The 26,539-nt window shown below is 44.1% G+C and overlaps 1 protein-coding gene across 2 annotated transcripts in view; it reads right to left on the bottom strand.

The window, feature by feature from the left end:
- Window positions 1-1,160: 1,160 nt before the first annotated feature.
- KDR (kinase insert domain receptor) overlaps window positions 1,161-26,539 on the bottom strand; it is a 50,184-nt gene continuing 24,805 nt past the window's right edge. Inside the window, exons 13-31 of one of the 2 annotated variants that reach the window (XR_014011729.1) lie at window positions 25,814-26,158; window positions 25,324-25,470; window positions 23,828-23,959; window positions 21,170-21,276; window positions 20,594-20,729; window positions 18,526-18,630; window positions 16,677-16,790; window positions 13,917-14,005; window positions 12,499-12,643; window positions 11,976-12,076; window positions 10,427-10,549; window positions 10,197-10,308; window positions 8,809-8,908; window positions 7,855-7,960; window positions 7,588-7,739; window positions 3,639-3,738; window positions 3,469-3,557; window positions 1,703-2,671; window positions 1,161-1,665 (exon numbers count right to left, since the gene is read on the bottom strand). Coding sequence is in view for 1 of the 2 variants with exons in the window: in XM_081208680.1 (XP_081064806.1) it covers window positions 2,458-2,671; window positions 3,469-3,557; window positions 3,639-3,738; window positions 7,588-7,739; window positions 7,855-7,960; window positions 8,809-8,908; window positions 10,197-10,308; window positions 10,427-10,549; window positions 11,976-12,076; window positions 12,499-12,643; window positions 13,917-14,005; window positions 16,677-16,790; window positions 18,526-18,630; window positions 20,594-20,729; window positions 21,170-21,276; window positions 23,828-23,959; window positions 25,324-25,470; window positions 25,814-26,158 (2,417 nt within the window). In the remaining variant the exon portion in view is untranslated. Of the gene's footprint in view, window positions 2,672-3,468; window positions 3,558-3,638; window positions 3,739-7,587; window positions 7,740-7,854; window positions 7,961-8,808; window positions 8,909-10,196; window positions 10,309-10,426; window positions 10,550-11,975; window positions 12,077-12,498; window positions 12,644-13,916; window positions 14,006-16,676; window positions 16,791-18,525; window positions 18,631-20,593; window positions 20,730-21,169; window positions 21,277-23,827; window positions 23,960-25,323; window positions 25,471-25,813; window positions 26,159-26,539 lie in introns of both variants that reach the window. The other variant, XM_081208680.1, reaches the window with a different exon arrangement.

The following is a 26,539-nucleotide window of genomic DNA, read 5'->3' as shown; positions in this document are numbered from 1 at the left end:
GCTGTGAGAGTCAACAATCCTCCCCTCCCAAAGCTCTAAAAGAGTGTATCATATGACCTAAATCCCCATAGTTAAATGTTTAAATTATGTGACAGAGGGCTAGTCTATCATGAGTCAAAATTCTTTGGACTGAGTTGAAGTTGCTTTACATTTCATAATAAAATATTGTATAATCTGACATCTGCTGAGCCAGATGTGCCCCAACAGATGCTTTGCCAAAAATATTGCATTGAGAATATATATGTTTTTATTCAAAGGCCAGGTGCCTTTCCATGAAAATGCCTAAGAAAAGAACTGCAGATGAGTGCTAAATAGATCAACACATTTTCTGACTTGTTCCTGATGTGGATTACATGTCAGACCGGAAGTAAGACCAACTTCCTTTCAAAACCAGGTGTTAGGTTATTTCAGTGCTGATTCTCAGCTACAGCACCTTCAGTGGAAGAAGATGGACGATCAAACTGAGAATCCTCAGGCTGTATCTAATCTTACTGAATAAAGGTAAAGGGAGCCCTGACCATTAGGTCCAGTCGTGACCGACTCTGGGGTTGCGACACTCATCTCGCTTTACTGACCGAGGAAGTCGGCATACAGCTTCCGGGTCATGTGGCCAGCATGACTAAGCCACTTCTGGCGAACCAGAGCAGTGCACGGAAACGCCGTTTACCTTCCCGCCGGAGCGGTACCTATTTATCTACTTGCACTTTGACATGCTTTCGAACTGCTAAGTTGGCAGGAGCAGGGACCGAGCAACGGGGATTCGAACCGCCAATCTTCGGTTCAGCAAGTCCTAGGCTCTGTGGTTCAACCCACAGTGCCACCCGTATCCCTTAATCTTACTGAATACTCTGCCCAAAATGAGAATGACAGCACCGTTACAGCAGTGGGCCCTCTCTTTTTCTGGGAGGCTTGGCACACACCCAAACTTGCAGAAGGACTATAACTCAGTGGTAGAACACTTGTTTGCATGTAGAAGGTCTTTGTTTCATTTCCTGGCGTCTCCAGGTAGATGTCTCCATCTTGAAACCCTGAAGAGTCAATGCCAGTCATTGTAGAGAGCAAGATGGACCAATATTCTAACTCTGTATAAGGTTATATAACTGTATAAATAAATATAACTCTATATTTCTATGGTTATCCTCCACTGGAGGCAGCCATGATTCTGATGTAAAAGTGAGCCTCTCACGCATTTTAATTCAGGTCTTCTCAAATTTTACAGCATTTACCAAGAAGATGAGGCAAGACAAACAGAAACCTGGGAATCAGCACTAACACTTATATATTCACAACAAGTTTTCAGAATATGCTTGAAGCCAACAGCACATTTTTCATTATATATAACATATATTTATTTCAACAATATATTACATTTCTTTCTACGCAACCAGGCTATAAATACTCTATGTGCCACTTCTGATAACTCATAGCTTCCCAAGTTTTGAAATTTTATACAAGTATTGAATTAAAAAAATACAAAAGGTAAGAGCAATCAAAATAGTTTCACAATGTCTTTTTTTAAAAAAAAAGGGAATATTGTAATTTACAGCACGTGTTAAAAACTCTGGCATACAAACACACAGAAAACTTTCTAACAGCTCCTAGGTTGAAAAGCAGTAGTCAAAATCTGAGCAGCTAGTTATGCAACATGTCTGTGATACATGTGAGCTTACTGATAATGCTATTTGCTGGGCTACATTGGCACTACATCAGGATTTCCCCTCTCCCCAGCAAGAATCACAGTTCTGTAAATCAAGAGCGACCAAATAAACAAGGATCACAAAAACATAAGGTGAAACTCCAGGGTCAGTTAGCTGAGCCTATATGTACTGACCAAGCCAAGACAGAATTGTCTGTTTCAGTGTGAACCATTCACTGATAGAACCTCAGCTGATCAAGGACCACACAGCAAAACAGGACCTCTTTCAGTAAGAGGGATAGTCCCTCTGCTTTTTGCCAGGATCCACCAGGAAGATTTAGACTGAAGGCCCCTTTAATTGAAGAGAAATAAATGGAAATAGTTCAACGAGCCCAGCAAAGTGGCAATAGCACCTTCCTGCAAGACAGATGCCCAAAGACAAGAAAGGCACTGGCGAAATGGAAAATCCAAATGGTTCTGGCCGACCACTATTCCATATTCATATCACTGCATAGAAATGCAGTGTATCAATATTCCACTTCATGTACACCTCACAGTTCACAACACTGTAACCAGGCACTCTAAAACAGGCATAGCCCTGGCAGTGCTTGGTGGTGACTGATAGGCTTCTTGAAGAATGAGTTTGGATCCAGTATTCCACAGAGCACTTTGGGTCCTTCTCATCAAATAAGATGCAGTAAAAGAACACATACACTTTCCAGTCCGGTGAATGTAGATGTTTTGGGCATCACATGCCACTGGCTCAAGAAAAAGGCCGTGTTTGGTGCAAGTTCCAGTTATTCCTTCTTTTGGAGAGTTTCTTAAGCGGGAGGTGAGCTAAGAGGCATCCCAGCGCCATAGGCCAGTGCACTGCAAGTCTGAGAAGCATCTTTCCTGAGAGTTAAAAGTTCTGTTTCTTCACCACAGTACGCCGTGGTGTCTGTATCGTCTGAATGATATCCTGACTGGTAGCCACTTGTTGGATCTGAAGCTTCAGACATAACAGACTCGTTACTTTTACTGGAGACCAGGCCACTGCAAAATAAAAATACAGAATTAGAAATTGCACAACACGCTCTGCAATCCCCCCCCCCAGTTCGATTTTTGTTTTGTTTTGCAGATAAGCATATACCACCAATGGTAATGGTAAAAGACCCCTGGACGGTTAAATCCAGACAAAGGCGACTATGGGGTTGCGGCGCTCATCTCGCTTTCAGGCCAAGGTAGCCGGCGTTTGTCCACAAACAGCTTTCTGGGTCATGTGGCCAGCATGATTAAACCACTTCTGGCGCAGTGGAACACTGTGACGGAAGCTAGAGCACACGGAAACACCGTTTACCTTCCCGCCACAGTGATACCTATTTCTCTACTTGCACTGGTGTGCTTTCAAACTGCTAGGTTGGCAGGAGCTGGGACAGAGCAACGGGAGCTCACCCCGTCGAGGGGATTCGAACCGCCGACCTTCTGATTGGCAAGCTCAAGAGGCTTAGTGGTTTAGACCACAGCGCCACCCACGTCCCACCACCATTGCATCAGGCACTGGGAGGGGTGGGAGGCTCCATTGACCCTGCTGAGATACCTGTTCCCAGTTGGCTCCTCTTCTCCCCGACATGAAGTTTGTCACTATAGGTAACTTTTAAGTATGGGTGCCTGAGTTCCCTTGTTTACCTCCTCCCTATCCATCCCTCTTTCCTTCTGGGCCATGTCTTTTGGATTGTAAGTCTGTGGGTAGGTACTGTCTTCAGTCTTTAAAAAAATAAAATCTTCAAGTGGCCACTCCTGTTCTAAACCATTTTGAAACAAACACATATTGCTCACTTGCCCCTTCTTACCTAAAGGGCAACATCAGCTGTTTAGATTTATCTTCTAGTGCCTTTAGCTCTTCCGAGGCAAGAATCATCCCACTGTCTGTCTGATTATCCTGAAAGACATGTGTCAAATTGATCAATCAATGGCAAAGTGCAATGAGGACTGAAGAGCACAAGCAAAATCAAAGACTTACGTCATGAACCACTGTTGTTACTGTTGGTTCTACAGGAACGTCTTCAAAGGTCTTTACGCTCACAGGACGGCTTTTTCTTTTACTTCCTTTGCGGTGCTGACTGGAAAACAAATATATTGCCTTTGTCAGTGTTCCTGTAAGTTCAGGGGTTGCTAATGTTTAGGGGGGCGCCAATGGGCACTTTTTGTAATTATGAGAGCATATTACAAAATGGCTGCCATGGTGGAGTGGCATAATGGAACAGCTGCCATGGGGCATGAAGTAACACAAAATGGCGGCCATGCCTAAGAGTATCACAAACAGTGTTGGCTGGTGGCCAAAGGCCCTGGTAGAGTGGAAGGCAGGGAGATCAGTATCAGGTGGAGCCAGAGTCAATAATAGGCAGAGTCATCCCCTGAGTTGCTGTAAAGAAGATGGCGGTAAGTTGGAGGCCAACTGAGGGCAGACTGAAGTTGGTGGGGCAGTACCCCATTCACCCAAGTAGACCAACCAACCTCCACCAATCACAAAATGAGGGAGACATCCCTCCCCACTTGCCCATCAACAGGAAAAAGGCACTGACATCAGCCACCATCACATTCATTCCCAGGAAGCAACTCTTGGCACCTCTGTTCTGTTCAAAATAGAAGGGAGGGTGCCAATTCCTGCAATCTAATGAAATGTGGGCATGTTTAAGAAGGGGTGTTCGGTGGAGCATAGGCCCAACCAATGCAAACAGGAAGTGAGGAGGAAGAGCAAACAATATCTCACACATTGTGGATTCTAAGGGGTTATTTACTGAGACTTTACTGAGACCCTTGCAGGCACTGAAGTGTAGGTGGGTTCCCACGAGGCAAGACACAGTGATAACAGCAAGAACCTTTATTGAACTAACAGAACTGGACAACAGGGGCAAAGCCACAGCTTATATAGATTTCTGAAGGTCTGGGCCACTCCCACTCCCAACGCTATTGGCTGTCTCAACTTCCAAGCAGCGAATCATGACTCAGTGTTTAAGGGCCAATGGCAGAGGGCCAAATTCTGAAATGTTCTGTGATTGGATATCATGTATCGAATCAGAACACAGGGGCTCAGAATCCTTAGTCCAGACTCAAGCTCAGGCAAACACAAACCACTGAATACATAACAGGCACCATAGAAGGTATTGGTGGGGTACACTGGTGCCTGTGGGCACCATGGTGGTGACCCTTGATATAGCTGATAAGAGTGCTCTGCTCAAGCTTTTCAGTATCATAATCCAAGATCAGGGCAGCACAACCTGTGACCCACTGAGCCAAATGCAGCTCACCAGCAGCTACCTGCCTACCTGCCCAGGATGCAAAGATAGAGAGTAGTGAGGCAACAATTTGTGTCCCAGTTTTATTTAGTGGATCACAAATGGCCGTTGTCCTGAACTCCCAAATACTGTATCCATGAGTTCAGGGAAAGCACTATGCATTTGGTTCTGATGAGGTATTTCTCTCCAACCCATGGCTTTGACCATGCTTTTGGTAACTTGAACTGATCTTGAGTCATTTGTAGTGAATAGAAACTCAAACTTTTTTCATCCCACTTCAAGTCTGTAAGTAAGGTTTGAGCAGAGGCTGGCAGGCTTCTGGCTTGTGTTTATGGCAGACACTTAATAATAATAATAATAATTTATTATTTATACCCTGCCCATCTGGCTGGGCTTCCCCAGCCACTCTGGGCGGCTTCCAAAAAAATATTAAAATACTATAATACATCAAACATTAAAAGTTTCCCTAAACATAATCATACAGTGGTACCACTGGTTACAAACTTAATTCATGCCGGAGGTCCGTTCTTAAGCTGAAACCATTCTTATCCTGAGGCGCGCTTTCGCTAATGGGGCCTCCCGCTGCACGTTAGCCTCTGGCGCACGATTTCCATTCACATCCTGGGACAAAGTTCGCAACCAGGAACAGCTAATTCCAGGTTAGCGGAGTTCGTAACCATAAGCATTCATAACCAGAGGTACCACTGTAATAATTTCAGGTGATCCATCTGCCACAATCATGTGCAAATCCAGGCCGGGGGAGGGGGGGACGGGACCATGGCTGATTACAGGACAAAGTGTCTATATGAAACAGCCTCTTTTTTTACTTTTGATTCTGAAAGCAGTTCTTCTGAAGAAAACCCAAGAGACAATCTTATCTAAAAATAAATAAATAAACTTCAGTGGCTTACTGTTTTTCAGCATCTTTTCTCTCTTTTAAGATGCAAACTAACAAAGAAGTCTGGGTCACGCTCATAATTCTTTTCATTTGGACTGACTCTGCTGGAGACGGCAGCAGCAGCTTACTCAGCAAACTCACGCACACACCCTCCGCCCTCCAAGCGAATTGTTGAAGTTGGCACCGAACATTCCACAACTCCCCTTCGCCAAAGAAAACCATCTGAGCTGGAAGCCTTCCCAATGCTCTGACAATCAGCGCTCCATATTCTCCTTGCAGAGGCCCCAACAGCTACCTCCATCGCCAAAGTAAGGCACTGAAATTGAACGCTGATAGGTAGCCTAAAATGGAAGTTGCCCACGGCAGATTTGGTGGTGATCTGAGAATGGCACCTCTGACAGATAAACCAGAAAAGCTCTTTCTAGGAGGCAGAACATATGAACAAATGGCATATTTACGTTGCTAAAATATTATTTTGGGGCCTTGATGGCAGGGTGGGGGGAATAAATGCCTTCAAAAGTAAGGATGGTTCATATACTCTACCGGACATCACTTAAGGCAATAGTTGGTCCAGCGTGTGGCCAATTTTTGGTGCTTTACAGATGAATAGTAAGTCTAGCAAATGCTTACTGATTATTTCTCTCACATGAATAAAAAAGGCATCCTGAAGTTCCTTGTTTGTTTGTTTGTTTGTTTGTTTGTTTGTTTGTTTGTTTAAGGGGACTATTTTGGCTTGCTGGGATCTTATGCAGCAGGGTCAAATTCTTTCATTTCTGAAAACTTTTAATGAAGTTTACATTTCCTTGGATATATATTTTAAGTCTATTGAATTAGTATATTGATTGTTAAATTCCACATTGGCCGTTTTAATGTTTATGTGAAAATTACGCTGAAATTCTGGTTTTTGTATGCTGGTTGTTTAGCCGTAATAATAAATATTGATGCTATTTTTGCATAATTGTTAATCATCATCATCATCATCAGGGGGCTGGCCCACCCTAGATCCCACATGAGGGCAAGAAGATGGACCCAAAGATCTGATTGCTCAGTACAAGCACCAGGTCCATGCAGCACTCATCCTGATTAGCTCAGGCTGTGCATGGTACACAGGTGCAGAACTTCCCCTTTTTTCTAGTATGGGGTTTGAGCCAGGGGCGTCCATTTTGTAGAACATATACTCTTCCAGACACCTACCACGCTGAGCATGATGACTGCCTGTGGAGGCTGCAAGACTCGGGGAGCTATATGGCTGCCTTGTTGTATCCCTTCTTCCTTCCTAGTTTTGCTCCAAAAGCTTTCCTTGTGAGAGGCATTAAGGGATCTAAACCTCTGCCTGGGATCATTGCCGGCTGGCAATGAAGGGGTACTAGTCCAAAACTAACCACAGGGCTCTCCTTGACTTCTTGACTTCTCTGTGTTAGTGACATGCGAGTGGCCTCACGAGCACATTTCCGGATTGGTGAGCTACGGGCAGCATTTCTGTGGATGCCTGTCATTTTTACATTTTCAATTTGGGTGCTTCCTTCCTCACCTCCTAAGCCGGATGCAGTGACCATCCCGCGTTGGCGTAGCGGCAACACACCCCTCTGGTCCCAGCGAAATCAGAGTATGGAATTGCTCTACAAATATTGCAGCCTAGTGAACGTGGCTAAATATAAAGACACAGCAGCACAAACTCCTTCCTCTTTCTCACCACGATCCCCACTTTCAAAGAAAAATCTGGCAGAGAGGGAAATGCCTAGCAGTCCCTATGGGATGCTCATTAGGCTACAAACCTCAGTTCTAACGTGCTGTCATAATGGAATTGAGAATCGCACACTTCCTCTTCTTCCCTGCAGGAAACAGGTGAGGTTGGCAGGGACAGCCCAGAATCCTCTTCTATGTTCAGCAGGGGAGTTTGCGGGAGGACAATATAGTCCTTACCATCCTGATGTAGAAAGACAGACAAAAATAGGGTTTTTAAAGATATATATAGGATTTGCGGCTGGAGGCATGTCCCCCCCCCCAGGGAGTTTACAGTAGTTTTTGGAGCATGACTTTACCTGGCGGACATTTGCTTGCAATACATTTCCCAGATGTTCCACCAAATCTGAAAAGGTGGGCCTTTGTTTGGGTTCCCCATGCCAGCAGTCCAACATTGTCTGATACCTGAGAGATATAAGAGAACGGTAGCAGTGTTACAAAGCAAAATATGCCCCAGGACAAGATCATATTCTGCTTCTTAGTGGTAAAGGTAAAGGGACCCCTGACCATTAGGTCCAGTCATGACCAACTCTGGGGTTGTGGTGCTCATCTCGCTTTATTGGCCGAGGGAGCCAGCGTACAGCTTCCGGGTCATGTGGCCAGCATAACTAAGCCACTTCTGGCGAACCAGAGCAGCACACGGAAATGCCGTTTACTTTCCCCCTGGAGCAGTACCTATTTATCTACTTGCACTTTGACGTGATTTCGAAGTGCTAGGTTGGCAGGAGCAGGGACCGAGCAACAGGAGCTCACCCTGTTGCGGGGATTCGAACCGCCGACCTTCTGATTGGCAAGTCCTAGGCTCTGTGGTTTAACCCACAGTGCCACCTGCGTCCCATAGTGGTAGGTAATAGCTAAGAGCAACAAGCTGGTCAATACTGTACTGCCAGAACAAGAGAAAAGTCACATTTACACTATTAAAGCACATTTAAAGGACACGGCCTCCCGCAAAGAATCCTGGGAACTGTAGTTTGTTGAGGATGCTAGGAATTGTAGGTCTGTGAGGAGTAAACTGCAGTTCCCAGGATGCTTTGGGCAAAGACATGTGCTATAAATATGCCCTGAATGTTCTTTAAATGTATGAGCTGACTGTGACCAAATATTTGACTTATTGCGCTTCCTCCCTGCCATTAGTAAAAGAGTCCACTGGCCACTAGTGGCTGAATTAGAATGAGATTTTTTTTTCTGACCCTCTCCTAAGTAAATTATCCATTTCTGAGACAAGGCATGTTTGCACCAGTAAAAATTCTTACATTTCAGGTGTTGTATAGTCTGGCGCCCTCATCCTTGTTCCCTCTTTCAGTCTTCTGCAGAACTCCTCATCAATCTTGACACCAGGGTATGGCGAGGCTCCTGAAATGACAGATTTCCTTTTAGTAAGGTGCTTAAGATGCTGCTGTTGATTTTCAGCGGAATATATGTCAATTCACTGAAATAAGAGCTAACTAAAATGATAGAAGCTCAATTAGACTGGATCTAGAGAGACTCACTTACATTGGACAGGGAAATAAAATGACTTTTTGCATGAACAACAGTCATAGAATGTTCCTGAGATGTGCAGATATTTGATCTGAGTTTCATATTGCCAAGCTCTCATTTTTCATTATTATTATTATTAATTTGTAAATTTTAATTTGCAAGGAAAAGAAGGGGGTGAGATTAAGTAAAATTTGAGGAGTGTCACCATCCTTATCATCATCAAACAGAGAACCGTCCTGAGACCTCCGGATATAGAGTGGTATATAAATTCAACCAATCATCATCCTCATCATATTACTAATAACAACAGTAAATCACCATCAATGAAAACTATCCAATTTCCAACCAGGAAAAGGATGCTTATTGCCAGAAGTGAGAAATGTTGAGAACTGCAGTGGCAAAGTCTCCTTGAGATAGATTGGGCACATCAAGAAAATTATACAACTGCTTATCCATAGAGAATACATTTATGTTTTATTAGAGCAAGATTATAAGCAATTATTTATCTTGATTAAAAAGAATATGGAATATTGGTAAAGCTCATTTAAAGCCCACTCTATATCCCCATCTTGCTTTCTCACTGAGGACTAACAGAGTGCAGACTACAAATACATTTTCTATTCTGTAGCTGAAAAACATGAACTAGTTTTCCTGCAAGTTATGGAGACATGGATAGGCATCTAAAGGAGATTGCATTCATTAACTCTGTTATCAAAATGTGAGAAGTATACCATGAAATCCTATGGGAAAGGAGGGAAGGGATGCAAAGGTAGTTTAACCAGCCATCTAAAGCCTTGCCAACGTTGCTCTGTTTTTGCTTTGTTTTTCTTTGAGCAGTTTCTCTCCCACTGGGAACAATGGTAGAGAAATTACCAGAAAAGACTTAGCTGCTAAGCTGGTTTAAATGTCTCCCTGGCCTTTGGGGAACTGAAATGGCTCTGAATCCAAGCATTTTCATGTGCTCTCCTTCGAATGACCCTGAACCACCTCAACAAACATTTTTTGGCACTTCTGACACTGGAGTTCTGACACCTGGTTTGCAGGATCTCCCTCTCAGAAGTCAGGGTTCTGCCTCTGATGTTGGGGACATCCTATGGCCCGTGAGATGCCCTCCCAAGGCCCATGGGATTTCACCCTGAGTACCCAAAGTAATGTGACTTACCTAAGGAAAATATCTCCCACAGCAGTACACCAAAGGACCAAACATCACTTTGAATGGTGTATACTCTGTCAAAAATGGTTTCCGGTGCCATCCACTTTAGGGGTAGTCTAGCCTAAATGTTTATTAGCAAAGCAATAGACAAAAGGAAGCATTAAATATATGCCTCAATGTCACTGTTAATATCTTTTCCAAGTAAACGTCCCACTATTTCGGAGACTTCGGAAACTTACATCTCCCTTCCTGACATAATCTGGATCTTTGTAGATATCTCGGGCCAATCCAAAATCACAAATTTTGACCACGTTGTTCTCCGATAAGAGGATATTGCGAGCTGCCAGATCTCTGTGGATACACTGCAAGGAGAGGAACAATGGGCCTGTTATTTGGGTTGTTCCAAAGAGCTTTGTTAACCTTGTCTTAATTGGTATCTTCCTTGCAAGGCTCAGCACTTTGTGGGTTATTAAAATGAATGTCCCAATAAGGCTTAAATGAAACTCAGAGTTCATGCTGAGACACAGTCTTTTGCACTGCCTTAGAAGATAAATGAGAGAAGATAAATATTTGAAAACACATCCATAGACCTTCCATGTGTGGGAAGACTTGACATGAGAACGCTTTCAAACAAGCAGTACCAACTGTGGAGGTATAGTGCATGCAACACAAGCAGGTCGAAATTATGGGGTAGGCATGGCAAGAGAGACAGACCAAGAAGACTTCAGAGCCTGCTCCACCTGGACTCTCCCTTCTTCACACATACAGAGACATCTACCAACAACTGCTCTGTGGAGTAGAACATTAGATGCTGGCTCTCGCTGCAGTGGGGCCAATCGTTTTGTTTTGAAGGTGTGTTTCTTGGTGAATCCAGTATACAGTGGTACCTTGATTTGCGAACTTAATCCATTCTGGAAGTCCGTTCTTAAACCAAAGCGTTCTTAAACCAAGGCGTGCTTTCCCATAGTAGAGGGAACTCAGTTTACACTCAACAGGAAGCAGAACATGTTCTGCTTCCAAGGCAAAGTTCACAAACCAAAACACCTACTTCTGGGTTTGCAGCATTCTTCATCCAAGTTGTTCATAAACTAAGCTGTTCTTAAACCAAGGTGCCACTGTATTTTACAGATGATGTGTGTTTGAGAACCATGGCTTACATCACCCCACCCCACTGACCACTTGAAAACTGTTGAGAGTCTTGGTGGTCCAACTTAATGATTTTTCTGACTGTTTTAGCAATTGTAATGTTCTGCATTAGATGCTGTACGATTTTTTTAAAACTGAATTTTATAGCTTCTTTTATTTCTTATATACTGTATTTTATTGTATTTCAATTTGAATTCCGTAGGGTTCAAACCAGAATACAATAAAACATAAAGAAATAAAAGCAGCAGCAACAACAAAAATCAATATGAGTATTTGAAGCGAGAGATTTGCCATCTCCCCATCTTTAACCATAAATCCACAGACATGCTGCAGAGCTGATGGATGAAGCTCATGGACCACGTCCTCAGACAACAGTTTGGAAATCCCTGTTGTAAGCCACTTTAAAAACTCTAGTCAAAAAGGGAAATGTGCATTAAAATGAATTAAAAGCCAGTGTATGCCTGGTGACAGGTGAATTTACAAGTGCTGACATCTTTACCAAAGAACTTTGCAATAGCAACTGCTTTAAATCAGAGTGTATAGCAACGTTGAGTGAACTCTGGCACTATCCTTATCACAATCGTTTCCAGTGCCATGCAGTCATCCGACAAATGTCATTTCCCCCCAAGAGGAATGCCTTACTTTCCGCGAGGCCAGGAATTCCATCCCCCGGGCCACCTGGAAGCTATAGCAGATGAGGTCCTCCAGGCTTAGTGGGTTCTTGCAAGGATCTTCAGATGTTGCTGCAAAGAGAAAGGTCAATGTATATAAATGCATCATACACTGCACATCCTGATTAGCACTAGGTAACACTTAGTATACAGAAACCCCATCCTTCCTTCATTTCTGGCTTCCAGGTATAGGGATGCTTGGAGCTGTGCAGTGGGAGTTACCCTCAGTGATTCAGCATGGAAAAGCAAGTTAGAATGTCATATTGTTAAAGGAAACTTCCATACTGCACCAACAGCTGCACAATGAAGGATATAACATGTGTATTTTAGATACAAAATACATATTTTATTTTAAAATACATTCATAAATTGTCAGCGAATTATCAGTGAATGGTACAGGAACACCTAATCCTATAAGAATGGGGAAGCCAAGGAAACACACTTTGATCTCAATATTCTAAAGCCATGGATAATGACGTAAGACGAAAACCCACCATCCCCCTCTTCTAAATCGCAGAGAGATCGCTCCTCTCCAAAGCCGGAACTGGCTGAGCTCTGGCTGCTTGCAATGCTGTCCAGACGTTTCTTTGGGTCTGCAGAGACTTCACCATTTCCCTGCCTGTACCAAGCATGATCGGCCTACAAAGTTGAAAGAAAGAAAGAAAGAAAGAAAGAAAGAAAGAAAGAAAGAAAGAAAGAAAGAAAGAAGAAAGGAGGGAGATAACAGAACTTGCATTATTCTATCATGACAGAAAATAAAGGGGTGAAAACTCACACCTTATTAGAAAGGGAATATGGATGAGCAGAAGGGACGTGGGTGGCTCTGTGAGTTAAACCACAGAGCCTAGGACTTGCCGATCAGAAGGTCGGCGGTTCGAATCCCCGCGACGGGGTGAGCTCCCGTTGTTCAGTCCCTGCTCCTGCCAACCTAGCAGTTCGAAAGCATGTCAAAGTGCAAGTAGATAAATAGGAACCGCTCCGGCGGAAAGGTGTTTCCGTGCGCTGCTCTGGTTTGCCAGAAGCGACTTAGTCATGCTGGCCAGCTCCCTCGGCCAATAAAGCGAGATGAGAGCCGCAACCCCAGAGTCGGCCACGACTGGACCTAATGGTCAGGGGTCCCTTTATCTTTTATGGATGAGCAGTGATGTAGGAGAGCTGAAAATAATGCCAATATATTTCACACCTGGCAACCAACGTGCCCCTTTGGTTTCAGATAGTACACGGGTAGACGAGTCTTAAAAACCCAAAGCACAAATTTCCAAGGCCCTCTAGCAGCTATGGCAGCTCATTTACCAGAAGTAATGTATTGAGTGTTAACTCTGGAACTGTATACTCGATTCTGACCAAACTAAGCCTCCTAGAACACAGTATACATCAGGCTTTCCTAATGATATAATTTAGTATAATTTAGTATAATTTAGTAATCTACCATGAGAATAATGGAAATGTCCACACAGTAATTGCAAACGTAAAGTGTTAAGGAAGGTATAAACCCATGTTGGCCATGATACAGCCTACAGAAGTGTAGGTTTCACTTAGAAATGTTAAATGGTTATTTTAACTCCTATTTTTAAAATATTTATATTTCATTGAAATTTTTCAATGAGAAAATAAAGCAACAGACAAAAATGAAAGCAAAAAACCAAAACCAAACAAAAAGAATACTTGAAATTGTGACACAATACAAAATATAGGTATATAAGTAACAGTTTTTCCAACTACTGAAAAATTACTAATGAGACATTATAATTTTTATAACTGCCTTTTCATAACTGCATTCCAAATATCATTGCATTTATCCAGTTAATTTAACTCCTATTCACATCCAAAAGATCTCACAGTAGAGAAGTCAAAAGGATCTTAAAACTGAAAAGCAGAGCATCCTTCCCCCTACATTTTATGCAGGCCTCACCTTGTATGGAACAAAATCACTCCGCTTGCTTCTCAAGTACACCGACAGATTTCCAAACTTGCAGTATTCAACAATCACCATGAGTGGCCCTAAAGGAACAAAATGAGAACAAGATTTAGAGGACTTTCTCACAGCCTTTCCTCTAGCAACTGCCTATACCAGGTGTGGTTAACCTGTGGCCCTCCAGATGTTGCTGAACTCTAAATCCCATTGGCTCCAAGCAGGATGGTCAATGCTCAGAGAGACAGGAGTTGGAGTCCTGCAACATCTGGAGTTCCTCACCCCTGCTCCATATCACACCTGTTAAATGTGTGGTCCAGCCCTCCTTACCATCACTGAAAACGCACCAGGGATGAATGAAAATATCTGTTCTTGCCTTTCGTTTCGTTTGGTAGGTGTCAAATTGTGCAGGCCTCCTCTGTACATGTTTTATTATATAGTTGCTCTCACTTTCCCATGCAACATTTTTGTATTTTAAATATTTGATCCCCACCGGAAAGACACTGATTAGCTTACCAGAAACTAATAATAATAATAAAACAGTGAGAAAAAGGTATAAAAGTGCAAAAAAACAACAACCCAGTAGCAAAATATTCAGCATTAAAATGGGAGGGTAAATCAATAGACCAAGCATAATTCTGCGGGATTCTATAAATCTCCATTGTATCTTGCTCAACCTAGAGCTTCTTTTTAAAGTTAAATACCTCAAAGGCACAAAGAATCAATAGGTTCTTTGCCTAGTGAAACTTCCCCTCCTGAACCTGAACCTTGGCTTCCACTTTTCCCCATTATTTCAGCCAATGAGAAACTGGGTTCATGCATTTGCTGCAATAAGGCCTAGCTTTGCCGTAAAACAGACCAGGAATGGGCAGGGTGGATGCATTTTCCCCCCAGCCGGCAGTGGCTATCTAAGGATGCACAGAAAGGAACACTACCCCACCTACACATTGCAACCAAGGAAGGAAAGCTCTGATTTGCTGTTGTTTGCATTGCTGTTTTATGAAACGCCGTGTCTATTTTTGTTACACCTATTTTTGTGGCTTTTGTTTCTTGATTGCTGATCTCCAGATTGTAGACCAGTGGTGTCAAACTCAAATTCATCAGGGGCCACATCAGCAGTTTGGTCACCCTCAAAGGGCCGGTTGTATCGGCCTAAAATACTTGAGCAGGCTGAGCCCCCCGAAGTTGATGGGCTTTGACATTTAAATGGGGTGTGTGTGGCATGTGATAAATTATGTGAGGTTCGAGCTGGTCTTCGACCAGTAATAAATGATGATGATGATGATGATGGTGATGTGCCCCCCTCAATATTTTATTCAGGCTGACACCCCTGTTATGAAAGATTACTAAAGTTCTGCCCCTGTGGTGATGTATCATAAAATTGTGCAGGCCCAGTCTGAGGGCACCTTTACTGGACTGCGTCTTGTGGCTGGGGCTTGTCTGCGCCTTCTCTTCCTTCTCCGCCTGTTGCTGCCTCCTCCCTGTGCCAGACGCTGGGGGGGGGAGATGTGTCGGTTGCACCCCAGTTTCTGATGGGGGCCAATGCTGCTTATTCCTCCCTCTGCTTTTCAACACTGGAATACAGTATATTGCTACCGTATCACAACATCACTATCACAATGTTGAAAAGTTGGTATCGTCTGCTTTTAGGGGCTGAGGGCCTTACTCAGTACGGACAGGGGCACTCCTAGGAATTTATTAGATTTCAAATCCCTGGATTTCAAATCCCATTGGGGGGGCAGGGGCGGACTTTGGTAATATGGCACCCACCCTGAGTGAGGACAAAATTTGGTGCCCCCCAATAGAATAAATAGGCATTGTTATCATTATTTTGTGCTCCCTTGGCTTGGGGCAGGTGAGGCGCCCACACGACCCCAAATGACTGGTCGAGCTGCCCCTGTGGATCCTGCTGCCTGAGGCAGCCGCCTCCCCTTGCCCTCCGTGGCAAGCCGAGGCTGAGGGGGACGTTCGCTTGCCCAGGCGCGGGCTCCGTCCACTTGCTCCGGCGCGCCCGCTGCAGCCCTGCTGCCAGCAGCCGTCGGGAAAGGCGGCTGGCCGGGCTCCGGGGCTCGGTGGGGCCCGCCGGCAGAGGGCAGCGCTGCGCCTCGCCTGGGCGTGGAAGCCCTGCTGGCATGTTGTTTCCCACGCCGAGTGTCCGCGCCATGCTCCCGCCTCCATCTCGGCTCACTCCCTGCCGTCCTTCGCCTCCGCGCCTCGCCTGCCAGACTCGCATCCCTGCCCGGCGGCGGCGCAGCAGAGGCCGAGCATGGCGCCAGCAGCGGCTGCCGGGGTGCGCGGAGGGGCGTCCGGCCGGGCAGCTCCGCTCCGCTCCGCTTGCTGCTGCTGCTCGCGCTGGGCGCCTCCTGGGTGGCGCACCCGCCGGACCGGAGCGACCGCCAGAGACGCGGCAGCCCGTGGGACGAGGCGGGCAGCCTGCGGGGTTGCGCCGGCGGGGGACCTCTGGAGGCGGCCTCTCTGCTCACCACCTCCTTCGTGCTGAAAGGCGACGCGGCGCACAACCAGGAGATGGTGCACTGGACGGGCGAGAACAGCAGCGAGAACGGCGGCTACATGGGCCACATGACGAGGTCTGGCGGGCCGGATTTGGCCCGCGGGCCTTGTGTTTGACACCCGTGTTGTAGACAGAAGTCTCTGCAGGCCTAGCTGCTTGAAACCCATTAATGGCAGACTCTGGAGGGTAAAGCAGTGAGCACCACTGAGCTATGCCCTCTCCACAAAGTAACAAAAAGCTACACTTACCTCCTGGCTTTGTACAGGCCCCAAGTAAATTGACCACGTTGAGATGATGCCCAATATGAATGAGGATTTTGAGCTCCGACATCAGTGCCCTATGTTCACTGTGTGTTGCACCCTCTATAAATGAAAAAGAAAGATAGATATTGTCCTGCTATAGAGTAGCAATAAAGGTCCGTTTGCCATCTTCCTTCCAAGTAGGATGGGAAGGGACCACACAATCCAACAGGTCCGTGTGGCTTCTTTATTACAAGTGAGCAAAATCTTGCGTGATCAAACTTAAAGCCTATGTTCATTAAAGCGTTTCTATGAACCTAAGAAGGTGCCTTATATCAAATCAGACTACTGGTCCATGTAGCTCCGTGTTGTTTATATATTGACTGCTAGTGGCTCTATTTCCCTGGAAAATAGTGGCTCTATTCCCTCTTTTCCCTGGAAAAGACCCTGATGTTGGGAAAGATGGAGGGCACAAGGAGAAGGGGACGACAGAGGTCGAGATGGTTGGACAGTGTTCTCGAAGCTACCAGCATGAGTCTGACCAAACTGCAGGAGACAGTGGAAGACAGGAGGGCCTGGCGTGCTCTGGTCCATGGGGTCACGAAGAGTCGGACACAACTAAATGACTAAACAACAACAACAACAACAATGGCTCTATAATTTTAGAGAGGAGTCTTTCAAAGCCCAACCTGGAGATGTAGGGGACGGCACCTGGGACTTCCTGAACAGGGGCATAGCGTGGGTTACCGGCGCCTCAGGGCAGGGCAAGTGTTGCACCCCCTGGTGGACTAGGCAGTGGCCAGTCCCTTCGCCAGCCAGCATCTAATCAAGTGCGCTTCTCCTTGCAAACTAGCCCCAACCTGGAGCAGAGATAAGGCAAAGAAATGCGAAAACAAGAGCGCCGCTGTGTTGCCTTACCCTCCTGCCCTTGCCACAAGGTGCTCTGGGCAATGCACATGGCTCTGACAGTGCTTTCCCGCCTTCCTCTTCCTTCCTCACTCCCTCTCAGCCAGCCATGGGGTGGGTCACATGCAGGCATCCCTTTTCTGGCCACGAGGAGGAGGAGGAGAAGACACCCCAGCTCCAAAGACCCAGCTCAGGCACAGCTTGCCTCTGGGCAGTTCCAGTCTCGGTGAGGGACCCTGTCATGAGGGCACCTGGTTGTACCCCCTCAGAAATTTGCACCCGGGCCCATGACCCCCCCTGCCCCTCCCTCATGCTGTGCCACTGTTTCTGAATGCAAAGCAGATGCTCTTCGACAGAGCTACTGTGAGGGTCGGCTCCTTGCTTGAAGGAAGCCACAAGAGGGAGCAAGATGGTATTTCATCTTAGTTTAACAAAGAAAGCATAGTGCATTTAATGTGCTTAATGAAAATTTAATAGAGATTGGCATAAGCCAGGCTTCCTCAACCTCGGCCCTCCAGATGTTTTGAGACTACAATTCCCATCATCTCTGACCACTGGTCCTGCTAGCTAGGGATCATGGGAGTTGTAGGCCAAAAACATCTGGAGGGCCGAGGCTGAGGAAGCCTGGCATAAACAGTGGGCAGAAAGCATGTGTGGAGTTCAAAATATCTAACCAAGTTCAAAACAATCTAACAAACTGGGAAAAGAAACTCATTGCTTAATGGAAACAACTAATACAATAAAAAACAAATATACTGTACTCTCCCAATATTCTATTACTGTTATGAAAGCTTCTCACCCTCTAGGTTGAGCTAAGTGAGAAAAGATTGGCCAGTTTATATCTTGTAGCTATATCCAATAGCTACAACCAATTGAGGTCTTACAATGTCATCAACAAATGCTGATTGCCCGGAACATCCTTCATAGGTGAATTTTAGTTCTCGAGCCTCACCTTTAAGCATTTTGACTGCAACAGTCCGGCAGGTAGTCATTTTATCGATTCCAAATGCATCTGCTTCAATCACTTGGCCAAAGGCTCCCCGACCAAGCGGCTTACCTGGAGACAAAATTAAACAAAAAGATATTTTTTTTAAATATTTCTACTGTCCAAGCAATTGAAGGGAGCTGGCTACGTATTTAGCAAACAAGGATGGTGGATTGCGCCGCAATGAAGGCAGAGAGCACCACAGCTATAAAGGGAGCAAACATAAAAGCAGAATCCTGCCTCCTCACATGTTGTGTTACAGCAAAACATACACCTCAGTGTCGACCAACGTTTCTGGAAATGGCATCAAAACAAGAAGTCTAGAGCACAGGGTTCCTAATTGTGGTCTGTGGTCCACCAAGAAGAGTTTCGATTTGATATCCCACTTTATCACTACCCAGAGTCTCAAAGCGACTAACATTCTCCTTTCCCTTCCTCCCCCACAACAAACACTCTGTGAGGTGAGTGAGGCTGAGAGACTTCAGAGAAGTGTGGCTAGCCCAAGGTCACCCAGCAGCTGCATGTGGAGGAGCGGGAATCGAACTCGGTTCACCAGATTACGAGTCTACCGCTCTTAACCACTACACCACCAATGGTCTGCAAGCTTCATTTAGAGGTGGCCCTTGACCTGTCTAGGGCTTTGCGGTTATAGAGAGAAGATGGCACACCTAGTAAATTCAATGCTCATATTCAGTGCTTTGTTTCCTACAAAAGGAAGTGCCGGTACTCACTGTGAAGTTGTTACAGTAAATGTCACACTTTTTAATCGAAAAGAAAGACTGCGTACCCTTGAGTGCCCCCTAGGGGTGAAGCACTGCTCCTATTGATTTTTAATTGTCTTTTTATCACTTCTTTTATTTCTTGAATTTTAAGGCATACAACTTGAAATCCATGGAATTCAAATTATAATACAAAACACCCAGTGCATAAAAGCAGCCATATGAATGCATTTTTTTTAAAAATCAAACAGCATTGCATTGCAACTGCTACAAAAAGGCAGAAAAATCATTATGTGGTCTGCCAAGACTATGATAAAAAAAAAAAGGTTTGGGCACCACTGGGCTCAAGTGATTTTGTCTCTAGGCTGTTGAACTGGAGAACAGTAGGCAGCACAGTTCAACAGAATCAGGGAAACTAGGCCCTCTCATTTGTAAGCACTGCTTCATTGCCCAGGAAGTGTGCCACTATGATGTAGACACTCTGTGACAATGGAGTGTTACTTTGCATACACTTATGATTACAGTGGTGCCTCGCAAGACGAAAAGAATCCGTTCTGTGATTCTCTTCGTCTAGCGGTTTCTTCGTCTTGCGAAGCAAGCCCATTGACAGATTAGCGGATTAGCGCTATTAGCGGCTTTTAGCGGCTTATCTGCTGATCGGATCAGCTGATAAGCGGCTTAGCGGCTTAGAAAAAGGGGGGGAGGGGAAAAACCAGCAGGAACTCGCAAGACATTGTCGTCTTGCAAAGCAAGCCCATAGGAAATTCGTTTTGTGAAGCACCTCCAAAACGGAAAACTCTTTCGTCTAGCGAGTTTTCTGTCTTGCGAGGCATTCGTCTTGTGGGGCACCACTGTACTCCTTCTTAAAAAATTACAAAAAATCTTGTGTTCCCAAGATTGGTTGGAATCCAGTGCTGAGGTCTGGTTATGAAATTAAATAATGAATCTCCTGGGAAATTCCAACTCCACTCTAGGTATTTCTTGCAAACCTGAAAGTTTCAGCGCATACATGGTGCTCTCCAGTGGATAGTGAACCAGGAGTTCCAAGCTCCAATCAGAGCACACAATGACCTCCATATTAGATATTAGGATAGCTCAGATGTAGAGTGTGGTGCCAAGGTTGCAGGTTCGATCCCCGTATAGGACAAGTTCTGTATGCCTGCATTGCAAGGGGTTGGACTAAATGATGCTCAGGGTCTCTTCCTAAAAAATTCTATGATTCTATCACACATTTCCAAAACCAGCACTTAATTAAAGCAGCCTCTGATTTCAAGTTTAGAGGGACATTTCACTTGCTCATTTGTAACGAGACCCACCTAGCTTTAGCCTATCTCTGGGGAATTCCCATGTGTTGGCATCGTAAGGGAGACGTTCACATTGTTCATCCATAGGGACTTCATCAGGATCCATGATGATAGATAGGTAGCCAGTCTTTAGTTCTCCTCCATTGGCCTGAAAAAAATAAAAGCAGTAGTCGTGCAAATTAAATACAATTATCCTTACTGCTTGGGCAATGAGCGGTGGGTCACATTTACTGGCATTATGGATGTCTGGAACTTTTTTTTGTTTTTTTGTCCACAGGAATGCAAGTATGCAGTTTCCCCCCAGAAACATCGCAGGGCATGTGCCCATAAATCATTGTTAATTACTTGCTTTATTAATTTCTGGAAAAGGTCTTCTTCTTCTTTTTCCCTCCACCAAATGCCTGGTCAATTAAAAAGCACAATTTATGTGCCCTCAAATTCCAGGAAAGAATGTGATGGTACCAAGAGGAAAAAATGCGGCTGTTGATTTAAAGACAATGCAAGAAACAACACAAAAGAGTCCCCATCAGTTTTCATTTGCCATGCAAGATTGATGCCGATGGGACAGTGGGAGAATGGTTTCATTACCCGCTTAACGGTCCGGAGAATGATTACGAGGAGCAACCAGAAGAACATGGCAATTACCGCCGTTCCAACCAGAATAATGAGCTCGAGGTTCGTTTTCTCATCAGTGCCTGGGAAGAGACAATCGAACAGTTCATTGATAGTAGCCCAGAGCAGGTCATCAGCTGAAGTACTGAAAGAGGTTCCTTGTCTGAGAACAAAAATGTTAGGAGTCCAACACGTAGCAAGTCAACGAAGACAAAAATGTGTTAAAGGGAAAGTGTATGTAGGACACTTCAGTACACAGCACAAATCCCTCCACTGGAACTCGAGGTGAATTGACCCAAGAGCAGTCCATAATACTGGTCAGTCAAGGCATTCTCTGATTGATTGATTCATCTCCTCACTCTATGAAATAAACCAAGTTGTGCACACTGGTATGTGGTAATATTGGTCTCCCAGCAGGGAGTAAAGAACTGAGCAGATCCAGTCAAAGTTAAGCACTTTTAGGTGTAATCATATGTTCCTGCAGAAAGCCCTGGGATTTTAAAAGTGCTTTAATTTTGTTGGATTGTGCCTTTTGTCTCCAGATAAATTTTCCAAAATTTCCAGTATTTCCAGTATTTATACTGCTCTGAATGGATAGAAGCCAACAAGCAGTATTATATCAAGAAATGTTGGGTAACTAATAAGCAGGGATGAACAAATTTGTTTGTTTCAGGTCTCTCAGTTTCTCATTTTTATTATCTTAAAATTTAGTTTTCCACACTTCTGCATCAATTTGCTTTTTTATTTTTTGAAAAATTCTCCATGAATTTCTCAACATTTCAGTGTGAATTCTCCTAACACATTTTTGACAATTATGCACACATTTCTGCAAGGAATCTCTTGTAATAAAATGCATTTGCTTTCACCAACACATGCATTTAAATGTACACTTTATACATGTGGTTTTTGTCACCATTACTTGGCTGGAGAACTGCATGGCAAAATTCAGAAACATGCAAATATTGAAGGACGGCTGTGTTTTGGAAAGTGCAAATTGGCTAAGTTTGCTTTTTTAAATGCAAACTGAAGTGAATTTATCTCCCATCCCTACTAGTAAGGGATCAGTGGAAACAATTGGGAAAGGTAATCCCGGCTGGGCATGAGATTTTGTTAAATGAGGTCTCAATTGCTAGAGGAAGACAGCGCTCCTTGGGAGTAAATGAATCAAGATCCCAGAATGTTGATGGGTGACCTCACCAGCATAGGAAACAGATGTAGGAGGCTCTATACAGATTACAAAGGAACTTGACCAGGTGTAAAGATTAGAAGGCCCAAGAGTTTCAGTATCTGATATAGTGTGAGACTCCATCTTAATATTTTCTTAGGATGCCAAAGTGCCTAAACTTGATTTTGTTATAGACAAGGTGCTATAGCTCAGGGAAGGTGATGTAGGTCCAATTCCCACCATCTTCAGGTAGAGCTGAGAAGATTCCTGCCTGCAACACTTAAAAACTGGTGCCTATCAATGTACACAAAACGAAGCTAGATGGCATGGCCTAGCAGTCTTATTTAAGTCAGCTTCTTACGGGGTAGAAGTTTACTCTGGCAAACACTGATTAAGCTTATCAGCACCAAAATGGTTCTGCAATCAACATCAAAAGAACTCATTTTACCATGAAGTTCACTCTTCACCCCATGGCTGTATATTTCAGCTCTTCCATCACGCAATCTGTGCCTCACGTTGGTTTATTGTTTTAACATCAATCGACAGCCTGCGATGAGGCGGGTGATAAATTCCCTCATTCGAATCACTCTCTCACAATCACGTTTCAATTTCTACAAGCCAAAGTAGGCTACGCTCCAGCAAGTCATGTTTGTTGGATAACCGAAAGCACGTATTTACATGGAGGTCTATTTACAGGCACTTTCCATCCCACAAAAAAAAAATATGTCACATGGCACATCACTTCAATATCCTGCTGCGGACTGTAAGAATAACAGGATATAGCTTTGGATTGCTTGGTTAAAATAAAAATAAAAACAAAACCCTCAGCAGGTCATCACGCTGGGGCAAGGTTTCTTTCACTAGGTGACAACTCTTTTTTTAAAAAAAAATGTGTCTAGGGGTGGCTTGTTAATATGCAAAACAAGAAATTTGATCAGAGATTTTAACAGAAGGGTGAGATCTTTGACGAGTGAATGTGATTCAGTGGAAATATTTATTTTAGGGGGACCACTTACACATATGACTGCTCCCACAATTTACTTCAATGAAGTCAAAGGAGCCACTCAGATATCTTGTTGCGGTCCATTCAGTCTACCTAGCATCCTCCTAGTCTTTTCTATTTGGATTTTGACACTTCAGCTTATTTGTTTCTTGGCTACCACACAGTTTCTAGTCTCCCTGACTAGTTTACAGTTCTTACAAACTTATTTCCCTTCAGCCCTGATTCCACTCAACAAACCATGTAGGTCTCAGTGAGCTCAATGGTTTTCTGCAAGAAGAGCTTGCAACATATATTTACATTTAAACCGGGAGGGAAAGGACTATCGAGACCCTGCAGTAATTGATTTTCTGCATCAACTAGATGATCTCTGAGGTACTATCAAATTTTATGCTTCTATGAGAATAAAATATAAATGGAGCAGAAAGTAACACTTTGCAAAACCCAGAGACCCGTGGTTCATACCAACCTTCTACTTCAAAAAACGCAGCTGCTTTTGAACAGCCCAGGATATTACAAGCATGGCAAGTGTAGAGACCTTCATCTTCCTTCCTCACCCTCCGTATAGTGAGAGTTCTGTTCCCATCTTTCAAAACAATACCTTATAAAAAAAAAGACACAGATACAAATGTTTCTTTCATTGCCTTTGTTAATTTGACTTGGTCTTTGTTGTTCAGACAAAGACGTCGATAAATGTGGAATTTTGTACGAGTTTTCTTATCTTTCATGAGGCTCTGTATTTTATACACTCCAAACCCCCACTTTGACTCTTCCATCCAGCCATGAGCCTGGTTTAATCTCAACCAGAGCTCACCAGGATTAAGCCCCAGAACCTGCTTTCAGTGATAAGGATTAGCCAAACACCCCAATGATAAAGAGGGGAGTTCCTCTGACAATGTGAGCAAGGAAAGCCTAACCACACATTTGGCATTAGGAAAGGGCTTTCAGATCAAAGGGCATGTCTTCAACACAGGCAAAAGCTATCTCTCTATATATTCCCTTTGGTTAATTTTACAATGGCTGGATGGAATTTGATTATCAAGGCCGGCCCTACCATTAGACAGTGAGACAACTGCATCAGGTGACAGATGCTGGGGGCCAGCAGTGGCAGCTCCCCGCTTTCCCGAATTCCCCTGATCAGAGGCATTCAGCCCCTAAAGTAGCCTGCTGTCCTCAAGTGCACTGGAGGACATTATGCCATTGCATTATCCCACTGACAGTCCAGGCAGCTGAAATGGGGTGGCTGCCTCAGGCAGCCAAATGTATTGTGCCAGCCCTGATCTACCTGCAGAATTCCTCATATCCAGTGCACTTATAAAGCTCTCTAAGAACCAAAGAAAAGCCTTGCTGGACCTACCAAACCCAGCTCTGTTTCTTATGATGGCCAACCAAATGCCCATGGGAAACCCAAAATCAGAATAGGATGGCAATGGTCCTCTCCCACTGTTATTCTGGGATGCAGAGGCATGATGCATCTGATCCTCAAAACAGTATAGGGCCAGGGCGGCTAATATTGAAACGAATGTGCACAGATTGAAGCAGGATGTTTCAAAACCAATCTAAGCAGGTTAGTTGAATGCATGTACAGGGTCCTCCATTGTACACACTGAAGGGTCTGTTGGCAGAATCAGAAACCCTTCCTCTGCTGGGCTCTGAGCACACAGACAGAGCCCTCTGTGCACATAACTGCATGCATGGAGATCTTGCCCAGGCATTCAGCGCATATGTGTAGATTGGGGGCAGAGCCTAAAGCCACGCCAATGCTCATTCACCAAAGCAACAGGTATGGTAAAAATAGAGGCTGACAAAAGTAATAGTGTGTCCCACCAAATATCAGGAGCACAGAAAGCACATTATGCAAAATGTACTTCTTGGTCAAGGAATAAATTAGGAATTACAAAATCAATAGAGAAATGTAAAAGTAGGCAACAAGGGTTGGCCACAGGACAGAACACTCGGCCTCACCTGAATCTTCAACAAGGGTTACGTTGTTTTTAAACCATGTGATGAGTGGAGAAGGAATTCCATTTGCTACACAAGATACTTCTATAGTTTCACCAATATTTGTTGTTTGATTCTCAGGGTTTCGGGTGATTGCAGGTGCCACTGGTTCTGTTGCGGTGGGGGGGGGTAAAAAATTCAGGATTTTAAAATGCAACTTATGAATTACAATTCTGAAGCAGCTGGTGAGTCATGGTGCTGTTGGAGCACGAGCTACAAAATGAACATCTATAGCAAATTGGACTTTTGCACTTCCCAACTATTATCAAAATACATTTTAAAATGAATTATTTTGAGGGGGAGGAAATACATTTGAATGTTTAAACAGACATTTTTATGCGGATTTCAAAACCTATAGATTAATCTGGAATTGAGCTATTATGACTAAACTCATAACAATGAGTTTTTATGAGTTTAGTCACAATCATGACACAAGAGAGTTTCCATGGGTTACCTTGAATAGCGAGGTGTTTGACAAGGCAGTGCCGTGTCTTGGTCTTTTTGTCCTGGGCTATGCACACATAATCCCCGCTGTCCTGGAGAGAAACATTACGGAGCAGGAGTTCCATGGTGATGTTCTCTCCATTGGCTCTCGCAACTGTGGCATTCAGCTTCTGCAGAGCGTCCAGGTTCTTGCAAACAGGCAAAGGCAGCCTGCCAAGCCGCACCATGGAAGCGCGAGGACTCAGCTTAAACCAAGTCAGGTTTTCAAAAGTGAACTTGTCTGCCATACACTGCAAGGAGACATTGTGCTTCTCAGTTGGCTGACTCTTAGGCTGAAGGTTAATTTCAAGTCCTCCTGCGAACACAAATGGAGGAACTGGGATCAGTCATGCTGAGATACATTTTGTATTGAGATGTGCAGCTAACACTTTCATTCTGGAAGTGGCTAAACTTCAATTTTCAGCTTATTACTATATTTATTTTAATTGTGTCTATACTGCTTAATCATCCAAACCTCTAAGCAGTTTTCTTAAAGCAATATAAAATAGACATTAAACTACCAATAAAATCAGATGCTAAAAAGAAGCTGAGCTAAAAAATAATAATCTAAATATAAGTAAAATCAACCGTTTTTTAAAGAATATGCATAATAAAATAAAATGGCAAAACAATACAGTTAATGAATCTGCCTAATATTAATTGCCTAATATGATCGGTTTGTATTGGTGCTGACACA

This window comes from Podarcis bocagei (assembly GCF_964188305.1).
Source record: "Podarcis bocagei genome assembly, chromosome: 9".
NCBI classification, from domain to species: domain Eukaryota; kingdom Metazoa; phylum Chordata; class Lepidosauria; order Squamata; family Lacertidae; genus Podarcis; species Podarcis bocagei.
The sequence above is the reverse complement of the archived record's forward strand: the minus strand, read 5'-3'. Positions and strand labels throughout refer to the sequence as shown.